This window comes from Melospiza melodia, chromosome 12 (genome assembly GCF_035770615.1).
Source record: "Melospiza melodia melodia isolate bMelMel2 chromosome 12, bMelMel2.pri, whole genome shotgun sequence".
NCBI lineage: Eukaryota > Metazoa > Chordata > Aves > Passeriformes > Passerellidae > Melospiza > Melospiza melodia.
Genome location: NC_086205.1, coordinates 27,926,496 through 27,954,081, shown reverse-complemented (window position 1 = coordinate 27,954,081; position 27,586 = coordinate 27,926,496). Strand labels below are relative to the sequence as shown.

The 27,586-nt window shown below is 53.2% G+C and overlaps 1 protein-coding gene across 20 annotated transcripts in view; it reads left to right on the top strand.

The window, feature by feature from the left end:
- The first annotated feature begins 304 nt into the window (after positions 1-304).
- Positions 305-27,586, top strand: part of MBNL1 (muscleblind like splicing regulator 1) — a 65,157-nt gene continuing 37,875 nt past the window's right edge. The window contains exons 1-2 of one of the 20 annotated variants that reach the window (XM_063167468.1): positions 443-460; positions 19,772-20,661. In XM_063167468.1, coding sequence (XP_063023538.1) covers positions 20,488-20,661 — 174 coding nt within the window. In that variant the 5' untranslated portion in view covers positions 443-460; positions 19,772-20,487. Of the gene's footprint in view, positions 461-4,499; positions 4,566-4,724; positions 4,799-10,287; positions 10,573-10,605; positions 10,628-19,715; positions 20,662-27,586 lie in introns of those variants that run through there. The other 19 variants (XM_063167469.1, XM_063167467.1, XM_063167465.1 and 16 more) reach the window with 19 other exon arrangements.

Sequence of the window (27,586 nt, the reverse complement as noted above, 5' to 3'; positions counted from 1 at the left end):
GCTTTGGGTGGAAGGGCGGCTGCCCTTGGAAGCCTGGAGCTGGTGGTAACCCCAGCAGAAAGAGCAAAAATGGGCCCGAAAGCCCCTGGCTGCGAGGCCAGGCAGCCGTTATCTGCGGCTTGCAGCAGGAAGGAGTCCCGGGCACGCCCCAGCCATTGCCCCATTTCCAGGGAGCGCGGCCCACGGCCCGTGTCAGCGGCCCGAGCCCGCGTCCCCCAGCAGCTGCCAGCGGGCAGATTACCGGGGCACAGCGAGGCTGCAGCCGCGCGTCCGTGTCCCCGCTGGAGCGAGCTCCGTCAGCGAGCGGGGCTGCGGCGCCATGCAAAGCACTTCCTCTGCCGTGGCCTTCTCTACCAGCAGAAAGGAACTTTTGCTTCCTTAAGAAAATACATGTGCAAAGCCCAGCCCGTGGCCAGCGCTGCAGGAAGGGCTCACTTCACTCCTTGGCTCCCCAGGTTTGGTAAGTGTCATTCTCCGGCCTGTCACCGCTTGCCCAGGCCAGGCCAGGCCACCACTGCAGAGAGCTGCTGGCTGTCATTGGCCCCGGGGGCGGTGGCTGTGCCAGCCACGCTGCTGTGCCCCAGCACCCAGCAGCACCAGCCCGGGTGGCACCGAGCCGCTGCCCTGGGGGCAGTAGTTGTGCCAGCCACGCTGCTGTGCCCCAGCAGCACCGAGCACCAGCCCAGGTGGCACCGAGCCGCTGCCCGGGAGCGGGGCTCACCAGTGTGCCCAGAGCAGCAGGACACTGCGGCCGCCGGGACGGACGGACGGTGAGTTGATTGCAAAGCTGGACGGTTTCGTTGTAGTCTTTCATTGTGCTGCTTTTGCATGTGCGCCCCGCTATCTTGAGTTAGTGAAGACTTGAATAATTTATTAGAGAAATGAACAGTAAATGCTTTTATGCAAGGCATGAGTAACAAAACTCTGTGGTTCTGAAGAGCATTAAAAGTTGCAGTCAGACCCACCATAGACCCTCTGTGGTGTGTGCTGGGGGTCCACTGGGACCCCTGTGGTGTGGAGGAGCTGCACCCTGAGTGAGCAGCAGCCTGCTCCCAGGGACACGTGGAACAAGCACTGCCATGGCGCCGGCATGCGCATCTTCTCTGTCTTCTGCTTTTGCTACAGTTTTATCCATTCATCATCTGTGGTGCTTACTGCGCTGGAAAAGTTGAGAGGTTCTCACATGCTTACAGGAGCCCTGAGAGCTGGTCTAACATCTGTTGTGTTCTGGCAGTAGAGGGGACACAGGGCTGGTGAGGCACCCCGCCGTGGCTGTGCACCGCTTTGGGTGCATTTCCCAGCGGGGTGAGTGCTGGCCCTCTGCATGGGTGTGGGTGTCCATCCCTGGAGCTCCTCAGCCCCGCTCTGGCACTCTGGAGGGCTGTTGGTTAAGCACATGGGAGGCTGAAATGACATTAATCCTCTGAGAGTGACCCTCAGCTTCCTACCATGAAATCCACTGCTGCTGGTGAACGTCCCGCCAGTTTTCTGTGACTAAACACCACGTTGGATCGCACGCAGCAGCCATGGGGCTGAGCACCCACACTGCTCCCATGGGGCTGGGGGCTGAACGGGTGCTGCTGGAGGGGCTCCAGCATGAGCTGCTGCAGAGAAGGAAAGAAATTGCCTTTGTACCAAGTGCAAAACCTATAATGGGTATCACAATTATTTGCTAGGAATTGCACTGTGGATTTTTCTCATTTGTGTGCTTGCAGACTAGGAGAGATTATAAGTATCTTATTGCTTTCAACAAAAATAATATCACACGGCAGTTGTGGGAGGCTTTGAAACAAAAGGACAAAACAGTGTAAGGGCCAAGTCGTAACTGTGTGTGCTATATTTACAGAAATGCAGATGCAGATGAGCTCATTAAAAGAAACCAGTGTGCTGTGGCCTGGCGGGAAGCGTGTGCCGTGCAGAGCGGCGGCAGCGGCTCCGGAAGGGCAGGGAGGCTGCAGGGCCTTCTGCGGCAGCAGCACTGCAGCTTGTGTCAGACCTTTTTGGGGAACTTGAGCTTTGCCTGTGTTGCACAAATAAGGGCATCAGGAAGCAAACGGCTTCTGCAGGGCCGCAGTCGTGTTCAGTCCGGGTTTGAAGCAACTCGTGTGGCTGCCTTTAATAAAGGCTCAAGGAGGGAAGGAAGATCAGAGTGTAGGTTGACTTAGTGACTGCTGTATTGCAGCTATTTGGTGAGATAAAATGATGACACAGGACAGGCTTGGAGCTCAGGTGGTTTCTGTGTGTGTGTAAGGCCAGGTACAGAGCCCCTGTGCTCCTGACGGGGGGGAGCCCTGCAGTGAGGAAGTGTGTTTGTTCTGCTCCAGGTGCAGCTGTGACGAGGATGCCCACAGGCACCCTGGTGTCAGGCTCTGGGACACACTGGTCCTGTGCCCCGTCTGGGTGACCACTGGCCCTGCTGCCTGCCAGGCTCAGAGGGAAGGGCAGGCACCAATTTCACAGGTCAGCTTCTCACCTCAACAGCACCAGGGCTGCACTGACTCAGCCGGGAGAGCTCCTCTTTCTTGCTCCACTTGAGTTAGCAAAAAGGGACTCTAGAACAAAAAGCAGCCCTCAAAAAACTTCCTTAGCACACAGTGTTTCTCTTTGTCCTCTGGGCTGAGCAGCACACAATGCTGAGTGTGCAATGACATATTTCTTTATCTTTGCTGTAAGACAATTAGTCTGTTGGAATCGCAGGTGGTGATTGTTGTGGGAGACCCCTGGATCTGAAATTTCCTCTCGGTTTTCTCTTGACCCTGCCCTGCCTGGACATTGTGTTATGACAGAGCTTGTGCCTGACATCCATGCCCTAGGGTTTGATCCCCTGTGACCTGCATAAACCGACGTGAATGGAATGCATTCACTTTTCAGGATACAGTGAGAAATGCCCCCACTGTGCCCAGGACACAGCTCCAGTCTCCCAGCACCAAGACACTGTCTCATGCCATTATTTAGAAAGAATTTGGGCAGGGAGGAGTTTGTACAAAAACTTTGTGAGCAGAACAAGTGCTTTGAAAACGCCCAGAGCGGTGATGTCGGTTCTCAGGGAGGAAATGGCCCAGGGAGCTCTTTGTGCTTGAACGGGAACAGGAAGAGCACAAATGGCCCAGTACAATGTTCGCTCCCAGGGCCCATCGGGGCTGTGCAGCCAGGGACACCTGCACTGCCCCACAGTGAGGCAGGTAAATATTAAATACCATGGCATACCAGTTGTTGTGGATTTTGTTCTGATCTGGATTAAACTTCATTGAAATGCAAGTGTAAGAACACAACATTTTTCTGAGAGAAAATGGAATGCTTTGTCCTTTCAGTCTCCCGTTTCTAGCAAAAAGCCACCAGAGCTAGCCAGCAGGTATCAGACAGCTCTCCCAGCCAGTGAGGTGCCGGCACTCCCTCGGGCATGTGGCACACCTGGATGCTCCCCAGGCTGGGCGGCTCTGAGGAGGGATGCTCACTAAACCCATCCTGTTTCCAAAGCGCTGCCTGCTCCGTTGCAGGGGTGATTAGAGCACAAGAAAAGCAAAGTTAATTGTATCCCCTCCAGGCTGCCAAATAGAACAAAAAGCCTGATGAAGGAAGCAGCTGGAGTTAGATCTTGAGACCAGGTAACAAAATCTGTCTCCCAAAGTAAAGTAAGGAATTATTTGTCATTACTTCATCTCACAAAACATAACCCTCTGCTCATGTGTCTGCGTTAAAAGATTTTTAATATATGTGACACTGGAGAGAAACTCTTTGTCTCTTTCCTCGTCTCTTTCCTCGTCTCTTTCCTCGTCTCTTTCCTCGTCTCTTTCCTCGTCTCTTTCCTCGTCTCTTTCCTCGTCTCTTTTCAGTTTGTTTGTCTTTCCTAAAGTGTGGTTAGCACCACGGGGGTTCGATGAGCCCTTTGCACATGGCCCTGTGTGCGTGTCCTGGCAGGGGACACACGGCTCATCTAGACTACCGGGTGTCCTTTTCTGCACCCTGCAGCCGGTGTCGCCCGCACGGCAGCACCGACACGTGCCCTGTGCCGGGGCACAGCGGACCTGTTGGCTGGGCGGTGGGCTGCGCTGCTGCTGCTGCTGCTGCTGCTGCTGCTGCGGAGGGCCGGGAGCGGGGAGCTGCTATGGTGGGTGCCGGGCGAGCCCCGCCAGCCCCCGCAGCAGCCGGCACAACGCCGCTCTGCATCGGCTGCTCCCGCTGAGATGAAGGAGGAGCGGGAGCCGGGAGGAAAGCAGGGTCCCTCTGCCTGCCTCGGGAAGCAATTCCTTAGAGGATGGCGTCCTCAGGAACGGCGCTGGGGGGGTCCGGAGCCATCGCGCTGGGCGCTCTGCGGACACGGCCGGGCCCGGGCAGCGCCGCCCGCCCACAGGCCGCCCCTGCCGTGCCTCCCCCGGCCGGAGGCGGCGGGGCCGGGCACGTGTGCGGGCCCGGGCTCGGTGACTCATGAGGCGCCGGCCGCTCCGCCGCGGGGAGGATGAGGGAGGGCGGCCCCGGGGGAGGGCAGCCCGCCGCGCCGCCGCCCCGCTCCGCGCCTTCCCCTCGCTCCCGCGGCGCCCGGAGCGCGGAGGCCGCACCGGGATTAGGTGAGCGCGGCCGGGCCGGGGCCGGGCCGGGCGCCCCGCGGGCCCGGGGCTGCCGGCGGGGCCGGGGCCGGGCGGCGCTTCCGGGCGGGGCGGGGGCGGCGGCGGAAGCGGGCCCGGGGCTGGCGCGGGGAGCCCGGGCCGCCGCTGCCTCCGCCCGCCGCGCCGGCGGCACCGTCAGCATGAGCCGCTGAGCCGAGCGGGCCGCGCCGGCAGGGCCCCGCCGGCAGGCCCGGGTGAGTGCGGCGGCGAGGCCGGGCCCGCGGCGGGGGGAGGCGGGCGGCGGCCCTGCGGGGCGGCTCCGCGGCAGCGGGGGCTCCGCGGGGAGCGGGGGAGCGTGGCTGCGCTCGGCGGGCCGGGGACAGCGACCGGCCTCCGCCAGGGGCCGGAGCGCGGCCGGGGCGCGGCCCCGCTGCCCGCGCGTCCCTGCGGCAGCGCCCGCTGCGGGGCTCCCCACGCGGGTCCCCGCCCGGAGCTCGGAGCTCGGAGCCCGAGCCGCCCGGCCGCGGGGCGAACAGCGGTTCCGCAGCGCCGGGCCGGGGCTTGGCCGTGGGTCGGGGCTGCCCGGCGGGCGGTGGGTGCCGCGGGGCCGGTGCCGCGGGGCGGTGTCTGAGGCCGGCGGGAGCTCGGCGGGGCGGGAGCAGCGCACGGCGGGGCGGTGTCCGAGGCCGGCGGGATCAGCACTCGGCGGTGCGGGATCAGCACACGGCGGGGCGGGCGGCAGCGCCCCGTGCGCACTCACCGCACGGCCTGGCCCCGGCGGCTGCCGCGGTAGCGTGACGGAAAGAGAGCTTTTTGTTTCATTTTTGGAGAAAGTTCTTGAATTCCGAACTTTGGTTTGCAGGTGCAAACAAGTCAGTTTGTTAAGACGTTGGTATAGCGGAAGAGGAAAATGCAGGGATGTTTGTGTAAAATGGTTGTCTTGGAAAAATATGTGATTGTCTGTCTTAGAAAGAAATAATTTCTTTTGGTGATTTTTTTGAGGTGGGGAGTATATGATCCCGGGAAAGGGAGAGGCAGGACACGGGTGACAGAGGTAATGAAGTGCAGGAGAGCAGGTTCACGGAAGGGATGTTATGGGAAAGAGGGATGGAAGTAATGAATAGTGATGGTGAATAATTTAACTGGGTTGTATTTTTTTTGGCACTACGGAGAAGGGGTTCTAATGAAAAGACAACATATTCCAAAGTGACAAGAAAATTATTTGCATAATGAATAATTAAGCGATGGCACTTGTTGCTGCAGGGGAGGTTTGGGGTGAGAGCTGAGGAGAGGTTGCAGGCTTTCCTCCGGCTGGCTGCATGTGACACTGACCCTGGGCAGGCCCACTGGCATGGAGCAGTATTATGATAATTTAAAGTAGATAAAAGAGGAAATGAAAGGCTTGGTAACCCCGTGCTCACTGCAAGTGAGCTGCTGTGACAGGACTGCTGCAAGTGGAAGGTTGGGCTGTGCCACTGCAGGAACCAGAGGTGTTGGGCGTCTCTCTGCTCTGGGCTGAAAGCAGGCAAGGGCAATAGCCAGTTGGGGTGTATCCCCCAGCTGCCTCAGCCTGGTTCCCCCTGGGTGGGAGGATCTGTAATGCACTCCTGCAGCCTGTCCTCTGAGGGGTCTCTGGAGGGCAGGTGAATGCCCCATTCCGTGGCCTTGGTGTGATGTCCCAGCCATGTGCGGCTACATCCCTGCATCGGGTGCTGCTCTGACTGTCCTCGAGCCGCCTGTGCTGGAAGCCTGCAGCACAAGGGTGATGCCCAGGAGATGGACATGGGTGCCAGCAAACACTGGAGCCCGCCCTGGCCGTGGGAGGCTGCTGCCCTGCAGGGCCAGGGTTTGGCTGCCCGGAGCAGACAGGCTGTCAAAGCCGCATGGTTTCACCTCGCTGTCCAGGGGGGTTTCTGTGGCCACAGGATGGCTCTTACACGTGTGGTGTAGATGAAGATCTGATGGTCAGCTCAGATTAAATCATAGGCTTCCCTCTCTGTTTTCATTTCCTTCAAGTACTTGTTTTATGCTGCTGCTTCAGCGTCAGTGGGGAGGTGGTTTTGACACACAGAGATGCCTGTAATTAGGGGGATGAGCCTCAGCACCTCTTGATTCCTAAATAGTGGCTGATTCCTGCTCAGGAGCTGGTGGATAATAATCTGCAGACATCATTTTCTGACACTGAGGAAGTCATGCGTGTTGGGTTGTAAAAGGCCTCGTGGTAACTCTGTTACTTTCAAAGGCTTAATGGGTGTTTTCCTTAGGCATATTTTCGATGGGAATGCTGTAAACAGCATGTTAGCTAAGGCCAGCTGCTTAAGGTAAAACTGCAGGAAAAATTCTGTTCCCATTCCTTGTGATTTATGTTCATGCCAAGAATGATTTTTGCAACTATGAGTTTATCAGCAAATTCCTGCTACTACTCCTGTCCGGAGGGAAGGGAGAGGGAGGATCTGGCAGAGTTCAATTGCTTCCCTGGGAATTCCTACACTTCAGTGTGTCCTGCTGTGCTCAGCCCTACACAGGGACTCTCCTTTCCCTTGCATGACTTGTGGTCTCCACTGTTTGTGTGCCTTAGGGATTAGAGCAGTTGCCTATGCTTATTATTTTTAAATTTAATTTTATTAACAATTATATACTGTAAACTTAGTTTCCCAAGTTATGCAGCAAAGTAAACAACGTTTCTTTCCTCCTACCCCATAGTTATTTACCAAAAGAATAAACATGTAAATATGTTTGAGTGCTGTCCTCAGTGACATTTGGACATATCTGCTCTGCTGTGAATATTTGCAATTGCAATTCCATTAGTGTCAAAGAGAGTTCCCAGCAATTAACAAGGAAAGAGAAGGGACTGTTAAAACCATGTTGTGGTTGTGATGAAGCTTCAGTACATGCTGAGCTGAGCAAATACAGGCAATGTACCGAGTTGTGGGGTGAAGGCTTGGTGTGGTTCCTGTGAGGATGCTGGAGCCCACTGTCCCTTGAGCAGTCTGTGCAGGGGCAATGGCCTAGTCAGTACCTTGCTCAGAGTAAAGAGCCAGAGACAAATGTTGCTTGCCCTGATCCGTGCATTCAAGACCAGCAGTAAGTTCTGCTGTTCTGAGGATGCTCTGAAGTCTGTTCAGTAGTTTCAGAGGCAGCAGCAGCAGAGCGACAGCAGCACCCTGAGCTGGGGCAGGCTGACAGATATGAGGTTTCCTATGCCCATTGGGCGGTTTGGACGCTGGGTTTGATGTGTGCTGACCTCAGAGTGAAGTCCCACTATCTATCAGAAGAATTGTTTTTCCTAAGGGATCAATTAAATTTTTTAAATGTCCGCTTTGTGTCAACTTCTACCCTGTCAAACAGTCCACGTTTCAGATTATGTGCATGTAATTGTTATAGAAGAATATTTTAATCCAAAATATCTTTATTCAAAGTAGCTGGGAATAAAAATAAGTTTGCAATAGGTATAATCTATCCTCAGTAAAATCTGACTTGCGTTCTTACAGTTCAACTTGATTAAGTTTGAAATTTTGAAGGTAAAATTGCTGTTGGTACAAATTAGTAAGAGCAGCAGTGGTGTGTAAGGTGACAGCACTTCTGTCAAAAGGGGGCAAAATCCTGCAGTTTGAGTTCATTTTGGTTTGAATATACAGGTTATACAGGGAAACTGAGGCAGCCAGGCCTGAGGAAAATGCAGCTGGGCCTGAGTTTTATGTAGCCATATTATAATTCCCATAAGGCAAGTGCACGGCCAGCATTAGTCCAGCCTGGGGAATGGGCCAGCTCAGCTTGGGTCTGTCTGTCCTTCCAAACCCCCTCCTGGAGCTGCCCTGATCTGAGCACTGTGATAAAATGTGTGACTCCTGTGTTCTCTCTTTGCTTTGGGCAAATAGGCCAAATACTTGTTTTCTCAGAAAAATATTTTGGTACATAAATATGCAAGGTGTATATGAATAGCTGAAAGGAGTGGATTTCCACAGGATAAAAAGCAGTGTGTACTAGGTAGGTTGCTCTGAACACCAAAGGGCTGGGCGTGTTTCGGAGCTCCTGCACAGCCTGCCGTGGTTGGCCTGGCCGGGCTGGGCTGGGCTGGGCTCCTTTTATCAGCCCCTCTGGAGAATGTGCAGGTGGCAGCTCCAGCGCCTGCTGAGTGCCCAGCTTTTCCTGTGGGAAGTGTACCTCGCTGTCCGCCCTGGGGCACGCTGCTCTCGTAAAAGGAATTTCTTTTCCCTTATGTAACTTGTTGGTGTTACATCCAGAGTCGGCTCTTGCAAAAGTGCGTCAGTCTTGCTTGCAGTGGCACTGAAAAAACTTAACAGAGCGTGCACTGAATTCCCCCCTTATCTCTCTATAGCACATTTTATGTATCTTGTAGTGAGATGTTTTGTTTCTGCAGTTTCAGACTTCGTGTTTCAGAAGATTAATAGACTTAGCAGCCCTGTTTGCTCAGCTTAGCAGCGATAACAATGTAATAAGTCATGAGACGGTCGCAGATCATCTGGCAAGGCAAAATAAGCCTTGGACTTGAACTTGGAGCAGGTATTATTTGCAGAGAAAAGTGAAATGTTGAAAGCATTATAAATAGCGTGTCGTGCCTGGGGTGGCCGTGGGTTCGGGTCTGCCTGCAGAGCCGGCGCGGGAGGCGGCTGCTGGCATCTGCATTCCCGCTCCGGATGGCCCGGCAGGCCGAGGGCAGCGTTCGTACCGTACATGGCTGCTGTTTGCTGCAGCACGTACAGCCCTGCCGGCTGGGGCACGGCTGCAGGAGCGGGCTGGGCCCGGGCTGCCGACCCTCCCGCAGCACCCGCGCATTCCTGCTGCCTGGCTGTGTCCCGGCCAGGAGCCCAACTGCGAGCGGTGAGTAAGGACTGGGGAACCCAGAGCATGTGTGGGCTCCCGGCCCAATCCTGCTTCCCGAGAAGTTAATTGGAATTTTTGCCTTCTAAAAAAGGGAGAGCAGTCAGAGGTGCCCGCTCAGCCCCGCAGGGCCCTGGGCGCTGCCGTGAGCGCGCAGTGCGGGCCGGGCTGCCCCGGGCTGTGCGGGCCGGGCTGTCCCGGGCTGTCCCGGGCTGTCCCGGGCTGTGCGGGCCGGGCTGTCCCGGGCTGTCCCGGGCTGTCCCGCGCTGTGCGGGCCGGGCTGTCCCGGGCTGTCCCGGGCTGCCCCGCGCTGTGCGGGCCGGGCTGTCCCGGGCTGTCCCGCGCTGTGCGGGCCGGGCTGTCCCGGGCTGTCCCGGGCTGCCCCGCGCTGTGCGGGCCGGGCTGTCCCGGGCTGTCCCGGGCTGTCCCGCGCTGTGCGGGCCGGCCTGTCCCGGGCTGTCCCGGGCTGTGCGGGCCGGGCTGTCCCGGGCTGTCCCGGGCTGCCCCGCGCTGTGCGGGCCGGCCTGCCCCGGGCCCGGCGGGGACGGGCTGCGGGCGCTGCCGTGAGCGCGCAGTGCCGGCCGGAGCCCCGGCTGTGCTCCGAGGCTGCTGGGGCCGTGGCGCTGCAGTGGCGCTATCTGCACTGCAGTGACGGTACCGGCGCTCAGGAGATAAGCGTTGCCTTGAGATGTGAGTGCCCTGCCGTGGGAGCGCGCCGAGCCTGCCGTGTCACACGCACCCGAGGCGGGGAGCCTTTGCTCCCCGGGCAGCGCGCAGGAGCGGCCGGGCTGGCTCAGCCTTTCCGAGCAGGATGCCAAGCTGCGGGCACAGCAGCGGGCCTGGACTGGCCATATAAAGGAGGTGTCGGGTGCTGCCAGGCCACCCGCCCTTCCTCTTCCTCACCGCTCCCCGGGCCGCGCTCGCCGCTGTGTCAGTGTGCCTCTGGCTCCCGTGGAAGGAAGCTCCTGACAAACACGGCAGCGCTTTCTGGGCAGAAATAAGCTCTGCCTTTTTCTTCTGTGGCTCTTCCAATCTTGGAATAAAATCCGAACAAAAATGTTGATTCTAGTGTCTGGAAGAGTTTATTAGTGCCTGGGCAGCATTCCTGACTTCATGTGCCCACCTCTGGTTTTCAGGGAAGTCTGGTACTCTTTACCTGGGTCATGAATCCTTCCATGCTCCAAAGGTAGGCACAACTCCTGTGGACTTTGAGCCTTCTTTCAAGCAGTGAAAAATCAAAGGTAGTGAGTATGTGATCCTGATAATGTAATTATGTATTTTTCAGCTTTTTGATGTGTAGCAGTTTAAAATGTTGTTTTGGGAGTGTGGGTGCTTGCTGTGGTGCTGGAGCTTTGCAGGCTGCTGGGAAGGAAGTCCCTGGGCAGATTTGCTGCTTATCAACGTTTTATTGAGCTCCTGTATTTATGTGCAAATATATTCAATAAATAAATCTTTAATGATGGGATTTTTGTTGTGAAAAGTAGACACAGCTCTGTTCAATTCTTATAATTAAATACAGCTAATGGCGGAACAGAAATATAAGCACTTGAACTTCTTTCACTAATTTTTCTGCATGACTGACAAAATTATTGCTTTGGATTTGGTTTGTTTTCTACAACTTCTGAGCATTCTACAACTTCTGCCTTTAATCACCATTTTTATAAAAGCTAGGTTTTCTTAAGTTATTTCAGAAGCCGTTTTCCAAATATCCCTATTTCTGTTTTCCAATATCCCCATTTTTGTTTTTTTTTGTGTAAGAGTAGAAATTTAAACTTTCATTCTTGGTGTTTTAAAATGGCTTTTAGAGGTAGGAAGGAAAATACAAGGGAAGCAGTGATCTTGTGAGGTTTTTCCAAAATGCCTTCATTGGGTTTAACTTGGGTAGCTTGCTGTGTTAATGGAAAAGGGACACGTTGAGGAGAGAGTGTCCCGTGTGAGGAGTCCCAAGGGACAGTGGCAGTGGCGGGGACCAGCCCAGCTCAGGAGCCCCTTTGTGACTCGTCCCCTGTGTGGTGGAAGCTCTGCAGGCTGGGCTTGTGTGCAGAGAGGCTGTTCTGAACAGGGGCTCTTAGAGCCTTGTTTCTCATGGTTATTGTTAGCTGTGTACATGCCATAATTCAAAATGAACAAGCGTAACAATACACTGAAGCAAATACTGATTAAAAACGTGTCTCAAAGATATTTTCCACTTATTTCCTAAAATAAAAGTCATGCAGTTTTTATTACTTCTTTTTAATACCAGTGACTAATTTGGAGCTTTTGCTTGATATCCGAAGACGTGTGTATTTGTTTAGTTTCCGTGAGATTGGTCACGATCCAAAACTGATCACATCAGTAAGTGTGTCTGTGCTGCTGAGCATTGTATATGTAAGGATCTCTATTAAGTCAAGGAAAGCGTCTCCTAAACAGGTTTAGTTTTGCTGTGTATGGAAAAAACATTTTATATTTAGTGTGTAACAGTCATCTCTGATACCTCAGATGGTGACAGGGCAGAGAGAATTAAAAATCCTATTCTCTGTGGTTTAGATTCTTATGTAACTAATTAAATAAATTACATAGATTCATTGTATTTTCTGAGAAGTCGTACACGTTTGTCTCATCCTGGAAGGATGTGATTATAAACATAAATTAAACGTAAGGCCAGAATGAATCAAAGCGCCGAAAGTGCTGTGTTTTGGATCTGAGATTCCCTGAGAAGCAGGCAGCTGTGAATGCAAATGCGGTCGGCTGTGTCTCCTGTCTCACAGCAGACGCTGGAGTGTTTTCAGGACTGTCCTTGCCGTGATTCATGTTGGTGCCCGAGTCGGGCAGTGTCGTCATCGCGCCGAGCTGGCAGTGCCTCCCTGCTCCAGGTGTCCCCAGCGTGGCGGTGCTGCCTCTCTGCGATGCTGCCGTGGTTTCAGGGTGTGGGACTCTGGTCCTTCCTCCGGGGTGCTGTGCCTGGCACTGCCTGGCCATGCTGCAGAGCCAGGGCGCTGGTTTGCCGCTTGGGCAGCAGTCCTTCAGTCCAAGCTGGAGTGCTCTGCTGTCCCTCATTCCCAGGTAATTTTAATTTGTGGCTGTCCCTGCATTGCCATAGCTCGCCGTGGCTGAGCTGAAGTGACCAGGTCTAAGGGCTGCTGCAAGCAGAGCTTGGTGTAGAGTTCCTCATGAGCTGGACTCGCGTCCCTGTTCGGTTGCCCTCAAGGCAGATGCAAGATGAAGCAATCCATGGTGGGCCTGCCTGGGAGTGTGCCTGATAGGCAGAGAGCAGAGAGCAGCAAGGCGTCCCCCATGGAATCGTGCCCCACTGTGCTCCTGAGGTGTCCTCAGGGTCAGGAGAGCTGCTGGCATTGTCACCAGGAGCAGGACCACACACCAGCGTGGGGCACGTGACATGAATGGCTGTTCTGTTCCTGGTAATTAGGTTCAGATTTAATCTTGCTAGTTAATTTGATGTGTGCAGGGATGTGGTAGCCGCATCCAGACACCTGACTCGAAATTATTGTCCTAACAAAGTGGTTGTCATGTGAACGGGCAAGAACTTTGAAATCTGGAGTTTTTGATGTGGGCAAAGGTAGGAGGAGTGGCCCAGCCATGAGTTAGTGAGGCCAAGGGGAGGAGCTTATTGTCCAGAGGAAGTGGTACTATTAATTAATTAATAATGTTAGTAGTGACCATGTGTATGTCCTGATCCATCAGGTGCTGTCTGCCGTGCTCCCTCAGGACTCCTTTTGCCCACTGCATTGTCCAGCTGCCTCTGGGGAAGGAAAAGCCACCCTTTGCACCAGGGCCATGTGGCAGCTGCAGGAGGAAGGGAAGTGGGGCCTGAGCAGCACTGAGGTGCTGGTCTGTTTTCCCTTGCAGTGCTGGAGATGTTCAGGATCAGACCCGTGGGAAGCCGGGGTTGGTGAATGCTGCACCTCTCACCAGTGAGAGCTCCTCCGAGTCACTTCTGCTGAAACCATCAGCATCAGCTGAATTTGGTGTCAGAGGGAAGTGATTCCTTCCCTTGCTGAGTCATGGATGTGGTTTTGTTTTTTCTGTAGAGATTCTTCTTATGGATGAAGCTAATCATTGTGTTTTATATAAATTCATACACGCACGTGCAGCTGGAAATCACCTGTCCCTATGGGACAGTTTCTGCCTCTTTGCTGCTGCTGCAAGTGCCTCCTGGCTCTGAGCCTGGGCTGTGGGACTCATCCTGGGGTTTGCCATGTGGCTGTTCTTGAGGACAGCATCCCGCAGCCGAGACAGGCGTGAGCAAAATTACAGTAAAACTGCAGTCAGCAATGCTGTGTTCCTAGTGAGCCGGAGTCACAGCTGCAGCGTGTGTTTTACAGGTGCAGTGCTCTGTTCATGCACCCTGTGCTGCCCGGCGAGGCCCCAGGGCTGGGGGCTGCTCCTGGGCTGACCCCGCTGCCGTGGTCATCCTGCTGCTCTCCTGCCTTGCTGGGCTTGTGTACATTTGCAGTTAATCAAACAAAATGTGCAAGAGTCGGATTAATAAATAGCTTGTAGTTTTTGGAAGGGTGCATACTTGATTTATTATGGCCTCTCAAAAGCCTTTGTATAGAACATGTTTAAAATTAGTATTAGAGCAAGAAAATGAAAATTAATAAAGCAGGTTTTGTTTTTTCAATTCAGTTTGTTACTTCTTGGAATTTTAACTTAAATCACTAGATTACTGTTATTTTTAAAGATAAACAACTTCTTTTTAGACTTGCTTGGGCAATGTCACTTCTTTTATGGTAGGAATTCCCCTGTGCCAGGATAATACAGAACTTCCCATTTCTAAAATACACTATGTGAATGTTATGGCAAGGGAATTACAGTGCAAATATGTTTTTATTACCAGAAGCAGTATTTGTGACTTCAGTGGTGGGTGGGGATGGATATGTAAATGCTTTGTAATACGTAAATTGATGAAAAGTGGATTAAAGGCAGAGTAGTCCTTGCCCATTTTGTGTCCCTGACTTAAAGCTGCAAGAACAGAATAACATCTTGTGTGCCACGTCCTCGTCGAGAGACAGGGCCTGGCCCGTGCCTGTTCTTGCTCATGAATACACATCCAGCTAATGCTGTCAAACTGTGAATCCCGTGTGTCCCTGAAGTCTCAAATTTTGTAACAGGGATTAATATATACTCCAGGTGATTAAAAAAAATCAGCAGGCATGTTTCTTGACTTTAATATTTTTAAAATTACAGCAAGAGCAGTTAATCCGTAACTGTCTGCTCCTTAAAGGTAAGAGGGTTTATGGAATTTGCAGTGTAGCTTTCTGACTTGAAAATAGCATTACTGTAATCTAAAGTAAGAGAGGATTGGGCTGTGGGATTTGTATGTCAGTGCCCGTGCGCTGCTGGTGGGAATTGGCTCACAGTTTGATTAGGGATGGAAATCTTGGGGCAATACCTGATTTCTGCGCGTGGCCGGGGCATGTAGTGTACAACATGGTGCTTCTTTGTTCATTATTTATCAAGTTTTCATGAACCGAGTACTCTTGGGTGTGTTAAATTCAGATGGAATGTCACAGTTAGGTGGTTCTGCTAAAACAGTTTCAGAAACTGTGAAATAGACTCAAGATAAAACCATGTCTGATGGGGATGTGCTGGAGGAGCCACTGAAGTCAGTGGGAGGTTGCACCAGGAAAGTCTGTCAGAGCTAAAACAGTACAGAAAAAACCTTTAAAACACTACTACTAGCAGTAGTAGTAGTACTAAAACTATGTATGTCATGCAAAATATCTGCGTCACAGAAGCAGTGTTGGCAGTTTTTTTACTAATCTGGTGTGGCACTCGGTAGCTCAAAGCCAACATGTGCTTGCAGTTTTAGCAGCTCCCAGTCCCAGGCTGCTGTGAAACCCAGCCCAGGCTACAGAACCCTGGCAGCCCTGCTCTGGGGCTGGCTGCTCTCTGCTCCTGCCTCTGTGCTTCCATTCTGGCCTGAAATACACAAAAGTACAAAATTGTAAAAGGAATCGGCTTCCGTTTCCCTGCTGTCCTATGGGAGCAGCGGGTGCAGCCCAGAGTGTGAGACAATCTTCAGCTGCAGTTTACTGAAGAATATTTTCCTTTATCCAGTCCTATACTGTTATGTGACAAGATGTTAATTAGCTCATTGTTTCAGCTTAATTTTTTGACAGTGCTATAATTATATCCCTCAATTGTGCCATGGAGTAATTGCTGTATCTCTTCCAAATTTTATATTGAGATATGTTATTGGTAAACTTTGAGTTTGGCAGAGGTGTTTTGAAAATACTGTAAGGAGTCAGTAATTTTGTGTTCCTTGATTTAAAAGACAGCCATTTGGCAATTTCAAGCTTTGAGACTGTCCTGTCAGTGTAAATAGAATATTGATTTTATTCCATTTCCTATCTCATTAGAGTCATTGTCATGAGGATGAATTCACGTTGTGTAATTATCTGTTCTTGCTGACAGTTCTCATGTCATTGAGACTGGTGTTTTCAGCTTCCACTTTCTCTAAGCATAAAAATAGCATTCTTCCCTGCCATCTTCTTCTTCAGAGCTGGGCTTCTTGCCTGCCCAGCTTTCTACATCTTTCTTTGAGAGATGTGTGTGAATTGAGATAACCAGGGGTGTCCAGCAACCCCAGTTACAGGAACAGTGAAAACAATGCCTCTTTGGGAGCGATTCTCAATGCAGGGAGTTACCTTATTTTTGTGTCAAAGACTGTAATGAGAGGGGAAAATGCATTGCTAATCTGTCTGCACATGTCTGAATAGCAATAAGGGGAAGTAACAGGAGTCTCTTCTGTGTCAGATTCACTTTCTTGGACATTTCCAGGTAACCTTTCCATTGATTTGTGAGGCTGTTTCTTAATCATTTTCATTGACCCAGCTCAGGAGACAACTAAGTCATCTCTGTTACCCTCCTAAGGAATGACTCCTCAGTGTTATTCTCTCTTTTGTCTCCTCTGAGAATTACTTTTTAATTTGCTTTCAATCCTTGTAGCTCAATATTCAGTTAAGGCAAGGTTCTGCCTTGGCCAAACCACTGCTGCAGTATTCCCAAGACAAGTGGCAAACACTTCCAGATTTCAAAAGGTGAAATTTAAAACCCACCTGTGGATCACAAGAATCTTTAGTACTGACTGCTCTGCTAGGTGGGGTCTAGAAACTGTCAGCCCCTAAATCAGTTTTAATTGAATGAAAAATAAGAAGTTCAATCCCTTTCCTGTCCTGTTCCTATGGTTCTCCCTCTGGATTTGTTACAGTCGTTCCCACCTTATCAGGGACAGCCCCAAGAGACATCACATGTATCAGCTGGGTTTTGCAGACAGTGTATCTTCTAGCATGTGAAGCTTGCTGGGGACTCCTTAGTGACTGAGCTAGTATCACAGGAGAATTTTCAAGTGATGGGAAAACAGTTTATGCAGATAAAAAAGGATAATTCTATGCTAACATCTTCCTTTATTTAGTGGATATTGAAGATGAACTTCTGCTCTGACGTCAGGCTTTATTTCTACTCAAAGGCTATTTTTAAAGCTGACATTTCTGGCTGTTTTCAGGTAGACAACAAACTATGACAAAACACTTTTTCTTCAAGCAACTGTTCGTACAATATATACATCTAGTATTTTTTTGTGTTCTGAAGATTTACCTTCGAGGCATCAGCTCCTTGGAGTAATGTTTTTCTTTTTGTGGGTGGCAGCCTGAAGAAGGGAGGGTGGAATTAGTTAGTGCAGTCACAAGTGTGTCACTGACCTCAGCAGGAGCAGGATTTCTCTCTGAGTGGGTGATTGTCCAAACCCTAACAGAAAACTTCTTACAAACCTGGGAGTAGAACACAGTTCGGGGAGCCTTCCCAGGGATATTTCTCCTGTCAGTATATGAGAGCACAAAAGCCAGTTTCATCTGTTTTTATTTTGGGCGCTGCCTTCATGCTCTCTTTCCTTTCTTGTTAGGGGTGACTGCTTCTGTAATGAGAGTGAAATGTCTTGTTTGGGAACTGTGGCCTTTAACTTGCATTGGCTTTGGCATATAAAATGCATCAATTTGCTGCTCTAACTCTTCTTGGTGTTTGGAAAAATCAATGCTTGGTATGGATTGGTTACCAAGCTGATGAGCAGGAGAAAACCCTGCTTAGAGCTGTTCCACAGCTTTGTGGTAGAGCCCTTCTTGCTGGCATTGGCAGCACCCTGTCCTGAGGGTCTAACAGGGAACTGATGTTCCTAGCAAAATAACACAAGTCATTTTGTGCAGTGCAGGAGTGATGGTGGGAAGCTCTTGGCTGTGGAGGATGAGTTGCAGTGCACCTTGGCTCTGGGCTGGGGGATGTGTTTAGGCATCCAGGAGTGCTCTGATGTGCTGGTATTCCTGCACGAGGCTGCAGGGAGGCCTGGTGGATCTGGTGGACCTGCTGGCACACGGCCCCAGCAGCACATCCTCTGCTTTCAGATCTCTTGGTGCTAATCTTGCTGTCACGGCTGGGAAGTGCAAGAACCAAACTGGTTTGCCTGGACATTTGTTACAGAACAAGTTTTCGAGACCTAAGAATTCAGTATCCCAAGCACCGAGGAGTAGTGACTGCTGGTGCAGGATGACCCCGAACTTCAGACTTTTAGGCAGTTGAAGCAAATGAGTATCTGTGTTTACCACAAAGACACTTAGCTGTTAACCTGTGCTTGCAAGTAATTAGGTCGTTGTTTGTCTCTTGCTAGCAGGGATTAAAAACGTGGCATGATTTCAAGTGTCCTGGCAAAGAACACACGGTGCCTGTTGTAATCTCATTAGCTCTGTTAGGTGTGTTTTCCTTCCCCTGGAGTTGGTTGTTCTGATCACCGTGTCCCTAGAAAAAGACTGTAGCTTTTTCTCATCTGTTGGTTTGCATGCACGCTGACAGCATTGCTTCCCAGGGTGTGATTCTGGGGTCTGTGTCAGTGACCTGCATTGGAGGGCGGTGGGAAATGGGAAGATGATGAAGCAGCATCTTTAGAAAGACGGGGATGGGGCTAGCGCTCCCCTCAGCAGAGGCAGAGGATGCTGCTGGGGCTGCAGTGCTGGCAGAATCTCCGTGGCTGGTGCTGCCAGTGTGTCCCCGCAGTGCCACCAGGGTCCCGCCCTGCTCCGTCCTCTGGGCACTGCGATCCTCAGGTGGGACAGGAGCTGTAGTTCATTATAGTGGATTTGCATTTGCAGGTGGCACCAGCTTCTGTGGCAGAGCTGGGCATGTGAGCGGCGGGTGCAGGGAAACCCCTGCAGCCCCCCGGGCATCCTCGGCGGCGTTAGCCCCGCTGCCGGGCGGCGTTTGCAGTGTTTGCCCCGCTGCCGGGCGGTGTTTGCCCCGCTGCCGGGCGGTGTTTGCAGTGTTTTAGCCCCGCTGCCGGGCGGTGTTTGCCCCGCTGCCGGGCGGCGTTTGCGGTGTTTGCCCCGCTGCCGGGCGGTGTTTGCCCCGCTGCCGGGCGGCGTTTGCGGTGTTTGCCCCGCTGCCGGGCGGTGTTTGCCCCGCTGCCGGGCGGCGTTTGCCCCGCTGCCGGGCGGTGTTTGCCCCGCTGCCGGGCGGCGTTTGCAGTGTTTGCCCCGGTGCCGGGCGGCGTTTGCAGTGTTTGCCCCGGTGCCGGGCGGTGTTTGCAGTGTTTGCCCCGCTGCCGGGCGGCGTTTGCAGTGTTTGCCCCGGTGCCGGGCGGCGTTTGCAGTGTTTTAGCCCCGCTGCCGGGCGGTGTTTGCCCCGCTGCCGGGCGGCGTTTGCAGTGTTTTAGCCCCGCTGCCGGGCGGTGTTTGCCCCGCTGCCGGGCGGCGTTTGCGGTGTTTGCCCCGCTGCCGGGCGGCTTTGCGGCGGCGGCGGCCGGCGGCGCTCCCGCGGCCCGCCGCGGTTCACAGCGCTGCTCCCGGCGGCCGGGCCGCTGTCCCCGGGGCCGCGGCCGTGTCCGAGCGGGCGGGCGGGCGCCGCCGGGGCCGAGCCGCTGCGGGGTCAGCGTGTCTCGGTGTGTGCTCACGCCGGGCGGCCCGACGGGGCGGTGCCGGTGCCGTTCGGCCGCCGCGTTCCGCGCGCCGGGGGGGGAGCCGCGGCGGGCGGTCAGGCTGCGCCGGGCCCGAGCCGCTCGGAGGGCCGGCGGGCGCTGCCGGTGCCGTTCCCGGCGCCGTTCCCGGCCGCCTCCGCTCGCCGGTACCGCCGGGCCGCACGCGCGGCCCCCGGCGGGCGCGCTCGGGGCAGCGCGGCGCGGCCGGCGTCTGACAGGCGCGACCTTTCATAAGACGGCCCCCGCCATTGGCTCCCTGCCCGGAGTGTCGCTGCAACGCTCGCCGCGATTGGCCCGCGGCGGTGCTGCCGCCCGGCCCCGCGCGGGGACGCGGCCCCGCCGCCCGCAGCCGTGAGTGCCCTGCGCGGGGCGGCGGCTCGCGGGGCGCCCGCGCCGCCCGCTCGTAACGTGTCTCTTCTCTCCACAGGTTGGTACTAAGAAGTGCCTTTCCTGACGTCGCTGCTGCTTGGGACCGCTTCTAGAGCAGCCGCTGCTTTTGCCTTGCTTGCTGCCAGCTAGACTGCGACGACAGCGCTCCGCCGCTGCCAGCCCCGCGCCGCCGGGAGGAGGGTCCGGCGCCGCTCCCCCGCCGCCGCTGCACTGTGCACTAAAGTGTGCCGCGAAGGTCAGAGCTCTGCTGCCCGAAAGCCGAGGAGAGGAGGAGAAAAAGCCCAGCCTAAACCCGGTGTCGGTCGTTGCTCTAAACTGCTGCATCTGTCTATGCCAAACTAATCGATCCCGGTTGCACCGCAGAGCCCGCTGCGAGCCCGCTGCCCGGAGGCACCTGCCCGCCGCCGTCCCCGGGAGCAGCTCGGGAGCCGCTGCCGGAGCCGCCACGTGCCCATGCTTGCGGCGGCCGCACTCAGGACGGGATGCTGAGCGCTGCGCGGGGCTAGTCCGGCCACGCTCCCTCCCGCTGCCCGCCCGGCCTCCCCAGCCCCGCTAACGGTGCCACGCTCCCAACTCTGTGACACAGCTCTTCTCGGGATCGCAGCCACCCGGTTTTACACGCACTTGTTTTAAAATAGGGAGCGGGGGAAAAAAGTGTTCTGGAGGTGGCACTTTCGTAATTTTCAGTTTATCAGTTCAGCTACCCGTTTGCCCATTTTTATTGGAAATTTTAACTACCTGTAAAATCTAAAGATGGCTGTTAGCGTCACACCGATCCGGGACACAAAATGGCTAACGCTGGAAGTGTGTAGGGAGTTCCAAAGGGGGACTTGCTCACGACCAGACACGGAATGTAAATTTGCACACCCATCGAAAAGCTGCCAAGTTGAAAATGGACGCGTAATCGCCTGCTTTGACTCATTGAAAGTGAGTAAATATTACATTATTTTCAAGGATAAATGGTTAATGAAAGAAGCAGTTGTAGCTAGAGAAATCCTGCAGCTGAGCAGGAGCAAGTGCTGGCTGCCAGCAGTGGGGTATTTTGCTGCTTTTATTTTATTGATGCTTGTCGATTTGTGTTGCTGCTTTCCTCAGGGGAAGGGGAAAGATATAGGGAACGAAGTGAAAATACGTCTGGCGGGGCTGAAATCCTCAGTATGGCTACAGGGACTCATTCTTCGCCTCCAAATTATTCCCTGCCTGTAGCTGGAATAAAGGGCACTTCACGTAGAAACAGCAAAGTCACTGTGAGGATTCTTTGTTTTTAATAGCACAAACCACGTAAGCAATATGAGGATTTGTTTCCATCTCGTAACTACCAGCGGGTTGTTGGTGTCCCTGGACAGCTGATGGTGAACCTTAGAAGAGTGTTTTCCTCCCTGGGTTATTCGGGTGCCTGTGAGCACCCTGCTTGCCTTTCTGTGTTGGCACTGGTGTGGTTATCCCATCTTTCTCCCAAGTGCACTCGCTTAAGGGAATGACAGCACTTAGCAGAAGCAAGGTGCCTCTGGACGTGCAAGCGTGGCAGGAGCAGAGAGGGTTTTCAGGAGGTACATCCCATCTAGGCACCATAAATACAGGGCTGTTGTTTCACTGTAGCTGCGGTGTCAGCAGTAGGTGTTAAATGTGCAGGTCCCAACTCCTTCCCTTGGGTTTTCGTGATTTGAGTAACTTCACATGTAAAATACTCATACCACAAACAGTACAGAATTAATCCAGCGGAGTCATGAAAGAATCAAAACTTGGGAAGCAGAAATTTGTCTGTCAGTTTCTTCTCCAGTGCGATTTTCTCTCCCTGGGCCCTGACCCCAAGAAGGGGAGCTGGCTGCTGGCAGGGCCGTGCTGGGAGGGAGCTGGGGCTGGGGCTGGGGCAGCTCGTGGCTCAGCCGGGCCCAGCGCAGCGTGAGCGGGGCAGGAAGTGGCTGAACGCAGGTCTCTGTAGATCCTCAGCATCCCGAGCTGCACTGTGTGTCCTGTCTCTGCTCAGGGGATGGGGTAAAGCTCTACAGTGCCCTCAGGCCTGAAATGCTCCACCACCCCCAGCCATGGCTTAACTTGCAGATACTGAAAGGGTTGGTTTCTCTGTCGTTCAATGTATTTTTGAATACAGCAATTACAATGAGTGCAGGGTATCAATTTTAAAATGTGGAAATAAGATGTTTTTATGCATTAAGCAGGTGCTGGAGGTAGGAGCAGAGCCAGGGCTGCCCGTGGTGCCAGTGGGGAGTGCCAGCCCCGTGTGCCAGCGCGTGTCGGCGTGGCCGTCGGCGGCTGCGCGGTGTCACCGTGGGGATGTTGGTGCTGCCGGCGCACAGGCCTGGCCCCGGAGCCTCTCTGCCGTTGCTGTGACTGCCACCGTGGGTTTGCTGGTGCAGCAGCACCCGCAGTGTCCCCGGCTTGGTTTCCCAGCAACGTGTGTCTGGCCACCGCGGCCTGACCCCGCTGGCCTTGCTGCTCATGGCGAGGATCTGCCGAAAGGCTGGAAAGCAGCCACTAGAGTGACCCGGACATGATGTCAGTGCTCGCTGGAAGTGCCTTAAAATCTCAGCGCAGGACGGGGGTGCTGCTGGTGCTGGAGCCAGGCGGCGGCGTGAGCTGGTGTCTGTGTGAGAGGGGATGGAGCAGGGCCTGGCCTGCTTTCCCCAGCCCCGGCAGCGTGACTGGCCCTTCTGCTGCCGTCAGCAGGGCTCTTCGCTTCCCTTTTTAATGCAGGAGCTGAGGCTGACCTTTGCCAAGCACTGCAAGGTCCGTGGGTGATAACCGTGGGTAACGTTACAGCGCTGCTGCAGACCCTCGGAAAGGAGTGTGCTGCTGCCCTGTGGAGTCAGCGCAGGGGCCGAGCTGGGAGCTGGGAAAGAATCTGCTGTTTAAAAATACACTGCTGACCAGAGCTGTTTACTCGTGCTCATGCTGAAAGGTTTGCCAGTGGCTGAGCTCTGTGTGCTGGAGAGGCTCCCGGGGATGCGGGGCAGGATCCCGCCGTGTCCCGGCGCTGCGGCTCCAGCGGCCCCCAGCCCCTGGGCAGGGCGCTCAGTTAAGGAGCTGTGCCGTGCACGGGAATACCCTGGGGAAACAGCACATGGAATGTCCCCCTCTGGGGAATTCCCAGTCCAATTCCCGTTGTTGAAACCATTGCTCAGTTTTGGTTTTGTTTCAGCTCTGTGTCAGTTTTGGTGTGCGCCAATTTCAACCAGCTCTAGTCATTGAGTTACCTTGTCTGCAATATCCCAAACTTTAGATGTTCTGCAAAAGCAATTTAGGGAGATGCTGCACCAGCTCTGTCTGGACCTTATAAGGTCAGTCAATACTTTAGTGCAGATTAAAAAAGATTTTTGGTTAGGACATTCAGAAGTAATTTTTAATTTTTCAGTAATTCAATATGGATGTAATGTCCTTGTTCTTTACTAAAATAGCAGCACGCTGAAAAATTGACCTTAATGTTAAAATATTTGATTTCTTATTAATGTATATAGTATTAGTATTAATTATACTGCTATTCTTGCATTATCTCTTGAACATGAGACAGATACTTAGTCAGTGAATTTTTCTCTACAAAGTCCTGCATGTTGGCAGAGTTGAAGTGAGGTGACCTTTAAGGTCCCTTGCAGCCCGGCGCGCTGTGCAATGCTGTGATGTGTCGCTGCAAGGCTCGGTGTGCCTTAGGAGTGACTGCTGTGCGAGCTGACGTCAGGCAGGTGTGAGTGCTGCAGAGCTGCAGCCCTGGGCAGGACTCCTCGGGGCTGGAGCTGGCCTGTGTGCCGGGCTATTCCTGGAGCAGATCTCGGAGGGACCCTGTGCGTGCAGTGCCCTTCGGCTCTGGCCCCGGCCCAGGCGTCCTCTGCGGGCGCAGGGACAGCGCAGCGCCGCAGCCAGGCTCCACTGCCCTGCCCTGCCGGCAGGAGGCAAAAATAGATGCCAGAAGTGAAACTTGCAGCTTGACTAAAGCGCGTTTTTTTTTTAATTACTATTTCCCCCTCCTGTGAAATGAAGGCACAAGCTCTGTGCAGGGCTAGAGCAAGGAGAGCAGTGTTGCCTCCCGAGGTGCCCAGCTGTGCTGTGTGGGAGCAGTGGCACCGGGCTCTGGGCACCGTCTCTGGTTGCAAACACGTCCCGTGGGTGCACCTGGCAGCTCGTCCTTACCTGAGCAGAATGAGCTGGCCCGTGGTAACTGGGAGGTGGGGAGCAAGAGGCAGCCAGGCCGGTGGCTGTGACCTCTGAGGTGCTGCAGGAGGTCAGGGCTGGGACAGCCCCAGCGAGATGTTATCGTCCTGCTGCCTAATTAGCGCTAATGGAACCTGCGGGGCTGGCCTAGGGGAGCGCGTGAATCAAGATGAACGTGTGTGGGATAATCTGGCCCTCAGATATTAGCAGGATAATTTTAAACCAAGAATGATTATGTAGTGTATTCAAATTATGCACTGGAGCGGCTGACTCAGCTCCAGCTCTGGCTCTGCCTTGTTTAAATGCCGTAGGATTTTTTTCCTAAATTTGGATGCCTAAAAGCCTGTTAGACTGTCTACAGCAAAAATAAGCTCGAGTTCCTAAATCAGGAAACTGGTTTGCAACAGAAATTTGATTTTTACCATAATTTTGAAACATTTTTTCTTCTTTCTTTTTCTTGGAAAAATAAGCCGAAGTAGAACTCGTTTTTGAAATTACGTTAGCTTCGTCAGATGTTCCGATAGATGAGTCATCCGCGTTTCCTGAAAGCTGAGATAAAGATGTCTGAACAATGGGGAGATGGATGTCAAATGCAAATTCTGGGGGAGCTGCAGATGCGCCGAGGCCACCGTCACCGTGGCCAGGCTGCCACGCGGCCACTGCCAGCCCTGTGCTGGGCAAAGTGTCACACAGCAGGAGGGGCAGGGGGCTCGGCTGTCCCCGTGCTGCCTGTGGTGCTGTCCCGGTGCTGTCCCAGTGCTGTGCCAGTGCTGTGCCAGTGCTGCCTTTGATGCTGCCCTGGTGCTAGCCCAGTCCTGTCCCAGTCCTATCCTGGTGCTGCCCCCGTGCTGTCCCAGTGCTGTCCCCAGCACTGTCCCGGTGCTGCCCCAGTGCTTGGCCCAGCCCCACACCGGCTCTCTGCAGGGTGGGGGCTGCTGTGTTCCCAAACCTGCTGCTTCAGAGTGATCTGAACCTCACGTGCCGTGGTGAGCACAGGTCCCAGCCCATGGCTTTGGAGATACCGTGCACCACGCGTGCTGTGCTTCCAAGTTGGCTTTTGGTCTCCTAAGCTATGCTCCCACTGAGGCGGCTCCTTCATGTTCAAGCTGGGTGTCCCAATGAAGTGTAAAAGCTTTTTCTACTCTCTCTTCAACAGCTGGAAAGTCTTAAACTTCCACATTTCTCTGCTTTTTTTTTTTTTTAATTCTAAGAAAAAGCTGGAAACCAGAAGTGTAAGTGACTTAGTGACAATGTCTGAGGTTGAAACTCTGGTGCCTTGTGTCTGAGACCCACCAGCACTTGGTGTGATAGTATTTTATCTTCTGATGTAGAAGTGTTTATTTTTTTTAAATAGAACACCTGAATTCTGTAAAAGTGACTGCCACTTTTTCCAAGAAGGCTTAAAAATACATAAACTTATTCTTATTGCTGAAATTCACGAGCATCTTATTTCTTCTACTTCAGAGATGTAATTGTTAGTTGTTCAAGTCTCTCTACTAAAGTCCCTCTACTTTGTCACTACTTTAAAAAATACTGATTTTTTTTTGTTTGTTGTTCTCCCTTGTGTGACGCTTTCCTAAGGGTGTAGAGTAAGAACTCTTTCATTTATTACAAAGAGAAGAAAATCCTGTAAGCTTATTGCACTAATCTTGTTGAGAGTGGCAGATCATGGTTCTGATTCCTCTTCAGTGAAGGCAGAATAAGAAAGCCAGAGCACCTGAGCAGGTGATTGCTGGGTAGTTTTACCCGTGTGGTGTCTGGCATCCCTGGGGCACGGGGCGGTGGCAGGACTGGGGGTGCAGGGAGGAGGTGAGCTCAGGGCTGGGAGGCAGATGGACACATGGCTGATTTCAAGGAAGCTCGTAAAGCAGTAACCCTTGGCAAAAAATGAAAACATAAACAATGTTCAAATTCCTAAGGTCTGATTTGCCATTTTTCTCCTCTCCAGCCTGTGTGTCTGCCAGCAGGCTGAGCTCCAGAAGAGGAATCAAAGGGAAAAGTGGCAAACACATGGAGAAAATGGGGCAATTGTTAGGTGGAGTGGCAAATAGTCCATTAGCAAACCAAACAATTGAAAGCACGTGTGTTCCTCTGTGGGAAGATAGATGGTGTTTTGAAATCTTATCAGGCCTTTGGACAGAGGAGTTACAACTAACTCCAGCCTTCGCAGCTCATTTTACAGTTTCAGCTCTGCCTCGGCAGAAAGAAATTAAGTAGAAATTAAAGCATTGCACTGCAGCATTTGCACTGTCATTTCTTAAAGGCTGTGCATAATAGAAACCAGCGTGGGCTCCTGTTACAGTCAGGAACTCTGCTGGGCATAGTCAAAATCAGTACAATTCTCAACTGGTTTGTAGAGAAGATGTAATGAGGCAAAAAATAAGAAAACCTCATGTCAAGAACATTCAGACATTTGTCCCAAGTCCTAACTGAGTGATCAGGAGCAGCCTGTGAGGCCTGTCTCCTTCCCAGGATGACCCCAAGTGTCTGTTTTTCCAAATACAGATGCCTCGTTGCCAAGGCTCACTGAAATTTGTTGGAAGCAACAAATTACATTCAATACCGAATGATCACATCTGTTTTTTGACTTTGGAGAAATGCTGGTGTTTCTTTGCTGGGACTGCAGAGCCTGGTCAGCCCAGCTGGACGTTGTTTAGGAGCTACTGCCCCGGGTGCTGCTTGGGAGCGTGCGCTGCGTGCCAGGAGCTGCTGCCGTGTCCTCTCCTGCAGGTGAGCCGCCCGAGCACAGCCCCACAGCCCCACAGCCCTCCCGTGCTCAGCTCCAGCATCCCACAGAGACGGAGCAGCAGCGTTCGGGCTGTCCCTGCTGCCCTGTGCCGGGCTGTGCTCCCTGCGGTGCCTCGCGCTGCTCCTGCCCCAGGGCTGCTCAGCAGCACTCCAAACACCCCCAGGAAAGCACAGGAGCTGCTTTCATCCTGATCCAGAGCGCTGCCGTGTCCCCCGATTCACAGTGCCACTAGGAGGATTACTGCTGTTGAAATAAGATTTAAGTCAACACTGAATTGTCAGGTCCTGAAATACGGGATTATGCTAGTAAGAAAACCTTTGGGTTCATGGTTGAATTTATTGAAATACTTGTGACTTATCCTCTTCATTAGGAAACATCTCAGGATTTAACTGATGCAGAACACACATTGAGGTAGTTGAAAGCAACTGCAATATTTGATCAAATAAAGAAAAATAGGTCTGATGAAGTGGATTTTTAAAGAAGAAGAAGAAATCCAGTGTAGTGCTTCTGGAGGGCTTCACCCTGGCACTAGCAGGCTGCTTCCTCAGATTGCCTTTTCGTTATACTCCACTCCCTGGACAGGCTTCTCAGCTCTCAGCCCTGGAGATCCCAGGAAGCTCTGTGTTTTCAGAAGGGGCTGGTGGGCTCTGATGGGAGAATGCTGATGATGCCTCCCAAGTTTGCTGACAGGAGCGGGAGGAGGAAGGGGCTGGCTGGGGAGCAGCTCTGGATCCAGCTTCATCTCAGAGCACTTCAAGTCCCGTCAAGTTCCTGGAAAGACTCTCTTCAGCTCCAGATTTCTCTGGACCATTCCTAACTTGGCAAAATAGTACCAGAGTTAGCAAAAAGAGAGAGAGTGCTGCTTGAAAAGAAGAGCAGTTCTGGGAGGGAAAAAAGGTGGTTACTTTTTGTTGGTGCCATTTCACTGAATTTACATGGGTT